The 4,197-nt window shown below is 37.2% G+C and overlaps 1 protein-coding gene across 1 annotated transcript; it reads left to right on the top strand.

Moving 5' to 3' along the window:
- The first annotated feature begins 245 nt into the window (after window positions 1-245).
- On the top strand, window positions 246-1,020 carry LOC127194481 (mitochondrial import receptor subunit TOM20 homolog). The gene has a single exon (XM_051151879.1). The coding sequence runs from the start codon at window positions 349-351 to the stop codon at window positions 784-786; it is 438 nt and encodes a 145-aa protein (XP_051007836.1). The 5' UTR covers window positions 246-348; the 3' UTR covers window positions 787-1,020.
- The last annotated feature ends 3,177 nt before the right edge of the window (window positions 1,021-4,197 follow it).

The raw sequence follows: 4,197 nt of genomic DNA, 5'->3' as shown, positions 1-4,197 counted from the left end.
TTACAACAGTGAACGTGTCATAAACATCATCTTGGAGGATTAACATAATTCCAGTCAAATGGTGCAAACTTCTAGAAAATCCTTTTCTTTTATGGAAATGTTCTCTCAAATATTAGAGAGATGCCACTTTAAACTAAAGTGCTTAGAATATTCTGTGTGGTATCTGAAAATCTAGTGGGATAGTAAAATTATAGAAAATTAAATTCTTGGAAAAATATAACAATTTAAAAAGTGAATAAGTGGACGGGAGGCCGGCGGCTGCGAGCGGCTGGCGTGCTCCGGTCGGTCGGAGCTAACCGCTGCTTGGCGGCCCGCCGCGGTCCCCGCACACGCCCCAGCCGAGCGAAGATGGTGGGCCGGAACAGTGCCATCGCCGCGGGCGTGTGCGGCGCCCTCTTCATCGGGTACTGCATCTACTTCGACCGCAAAAGGCGGAGTGACCCCAACTTCAAGAACAGGCTTCGAGAACGAAGAAAGAAACAGAAGCTGGCTAAGGAGAGAGCTGGCCTTTCCAAGTTACCTGACTTGAAAGATGCTGAAGCTGTTCAGAAATTCTTCCTTGAGGAGATACAGCTTGGTGAGGAGTTACTAGCTCAAGGTGACTACGAGAAGGGTGTGGACCACCTGACAAATGCAATTGCTGTGTGTGGGCAGCCTCAGCAGCTGCTCCAAGTGTTACAGCAGACTCTTCCACCTCCAGTGTTCCAGATGCTTCTGACCAAGCTTCCCACCATTAGTCAGAGAATTGTAAGTGCTCAGAGCTTGGCTGAAGATGATGTGGAGTGAGCCAGATATCAACATCATAAAATTTCAGTAAAAATGATTTAACAGTTAGCTGGGAAGCTGATCAGTTCTGGGGGAATAAGGGCAAATACGCTTGTTAAGAACTGTCCTACACTGAAGTCTACCAAAGTGAATGTGCACTTTGAGTAGATCCATTGTCTGTCCTATTTATTTTTTTCCAGTGAAAAGTATTTTGATAGAGCTTTTCATTTTATAAATACAGTGAGTTAACCAAAATATCATGAATTTCGTTTGTTCTTAAGACACACAATTCAAATGTAAATACAGTAGAGCATTACTTAGGTAGAACCTCCTCGTGATGCGTATTAAAAGAATGGAAAAGAGTATGAAAGATGGCTGAGTAATGCGCATTTTAAAAGACTAATACATTTCATTGTAAGTCATAAAATAAGATAGAAACTTGTTTGTGAAAATTGAGCATTAAAATCTTGCAGAGACCGTTTATTTCGGTTTACTCAAAAAAAAAAAAAATAAAATAAAAAAATAAAAAGTGAATAAAATTATTTTAGTCTGTAAATAGATGTGAAATTGAATTGGGATCCCAGAATAGGACAGTATCAACTGTTCAAATAATGAATCACTCAATTTCATCTTGCAGAGTAATATGGGTTTGTGGGGGACTACTTACAGATGGGTAAATGACTATGCAGCCAGATTTCCATGAAGTTACTCATCTTCTCCTTCCAAGCTCTTATTTTATATGTCTCAAAGACTGCAGCAAACTGATGCAGACATAACTTCCGATGAGACCTATGTGTTAAAGCAATAATGGCATCACTAGATTCATACAACATGAGGTACAAGCAAAACAATACCCTGAGAGAAGCACATGTTTATATGGATTAATTTATCAGGAATTTGCTGGCCTCAGCAACCATTGTACACCCATAGAAAGAATAGATTGCTCTGCTCCCATCTCCAGCTCTGCTGCAGTCTCTCCCGTGCACAGTGGATCAACAATGCTTGGTTGGAAAATGAAGGTGCCCTAACTGGGATCTGGGGATGAGCCTCACTAGAGTTGAATTATATGAAACAAAATTTGAGTATTTCCTTATTAAGTGTCGAATAATTAGTGGCAATGCCTTCGTGATGTGCAGGAAATTCCATGATAAAGAATAGTTGTTGAAAACTTAAGAAATTAATCTCTTTTACCTTTCTTTGCATTTCTTTAAAAAAAAAATGAACACAAATCTCTTCCTCTAGATTGTGCAACACTGGTAGTAGGGTAGATGATGAAGGCTGGTATTTCTCATTCATGGTACTTCATATCCTCATGACGCTGCTACATGAAGGACATGTGGAATCTAATATACATCAGCATACCAGTATATGGGTGGAAAGATTCAAAGGGGTTATATATTAACCTGACATCTTAGATAGAGGGGTGCAAATGGACTGGACACCAGCTTTGATTATGAAGGTGGAGTGAAAATGGGTTCTAAAAGGTCTAATTGGGAAATGAAATGGCAGCTAACATATGGCCAGAACAGAACTGTATGTGTGGTAAGATTATCTGGACGAAATGTTTGTTGGTATTCAAGAGGCAATAAATGATGATAGACCCTATAGCCACGTTGTTATTAGCTATAGAGTACAACTTATCACTTTGTACAACTGGGGGCACCTGACAGAGAATTATCATGATGTGTGCTATTGATAGACTCACTTCCTTTGGTCAACTAAAGACAGGGGCACCTGACAGAGAATTATCATGATGTGTGCTATTGATAGACTCACTTCCTTTGGTCAACTAAAGACTGTACTTTCAGCCCCACTTACAGCTTCCTAATTTTCAAAAGTACTTTTCTTAGGGATATGACCCACTGAATCTTTTCTTTGGTTCCAAAGGGTGAAGGTTTGTGCTCTTGATTGGAGTTGCTGTTCTTGTTCTCTCTAAGGATTTCTCTATGAAAATAAGTTCAGTGCTATTTAGTGAATATTCAGGAGGTCGCTCATCTATGAACAGGCAGAAAGCAGGAGAAAGATGCAACTGCTATTTTTTTCCTTGCAAATTTTCCATTTGGAAACGATGCCTACTGATTCAGCTTCAGTTTAGAGTCAGAGTTAGATACTAAGATACACCACGAAAGCGAGCAACCTAGCAAAAAAGGCTTTCTACAACTCCAGTGACCACTCTTAAGAGCTCTAACTATCCAAGGGTAATCCATTAGTATTTAATTAATTATTAAATACTTTGATCAACATTAAATTTTAGATAACATGGTTTGAGGACAAACATAATTTGGTTCAAATTTCAACTATGCCTCTTATATCATGCTAAATATAGAAGCCTTGGGAAATCAGTCATCATTTTTAAGAAGAGCATTTTCTAATTCACAAAATTTTCCTTGCCATTAATTATTCACATTTGACAAGGAATTCAACTCAGAGTATTTTCTGATGAAATTCTTGATTCTTGCCCTCACTCTTTAAAAAGCAAGTAGATATGAGCACTGAGGATGATTCATCATCATGGTGGGCTTATTGATGTCATACCTTCAAAACACTTGTTATTTTTTACTTATTTACATATAGTCACATAAAGTTGAAGAACATATGAAATTATACAAAAGAAAAATATTTATGTTCATACTTTGCTTTTATATATTGATTACCTATAGCAATGAGTTTTATACTCAGATTGTCACAGAAATACATAATGTATTTTGATCCTATTCAACTTCCTCACTGCTTGACATTTCTCATTCCTCTCCAACTCCCTTTATTCTCAATTAGTCTTCTTTCTGTGTCTGAATTATTTATTTGTATGCATGACTTTGAATTTCTTTAGACTTGCTTACAAAAGTGTCAGTTGAAATTCCAATGCAAGAGTACGTGCCTCATCAATAGGTACAATGCTGAAGAGCAGGCTCTTCTATCAACCTTTAGGTAGCCTTCAGAAAGTCTTAAAGAGCGATGGGGATTTCTAAGGCTCATCTCCTTATATATCAAGGTGCTGATGGGTTCATTTTTGTGGAGATTTTTGTGAAAGTGACCTTTTCATAAAATTCACAGTTAAAATTACTCCAAAATATGTGGTTATCTCCCTTCCTTTTGAACAAGAATATTTATTCATTTGGGAGCCAGGGATTCTCTTTCAGGTAGCACAAGATAAAACAAAACAAGACAAAAACAGAAAGAAAAAAAACCCTATGAGTTATAAGTGCCTTATTTTTTAAATGTAATTTAAAGCATTTCCCAATATATTATTTCTCAAACATATGTGTTATGAATTTGTTACTAATGAAGAATAATGTTTGGTTATGATCACAAATATATATCAACCAGCAATTAAGCAGCATATTATATATAATTGGCATGGCAAGTACCTGATTTTTTTTCACAAACCTAAAAAGTCAGCATGTGCTGTTTTAAGTTGACTTATTTGGTACT

The sequence above is a fragment of the Acomys russatus genome, chromosome 10 (genome assembly GCF_903995435.1).
Source record: "Acomys russatus chromosome 10, mAcoRus1.1, whole genome shotgun sequence".
Taxonomy (NCBI): domain Eukaryota; kingdom Metazoa; phylum Chordata; class Mammalia; order Rodentia; family Muridae; genus Acomys; species Acomys russatus.
This window is presented reverse-complemented; position numbering and strand designations above follow the sequence as displayed.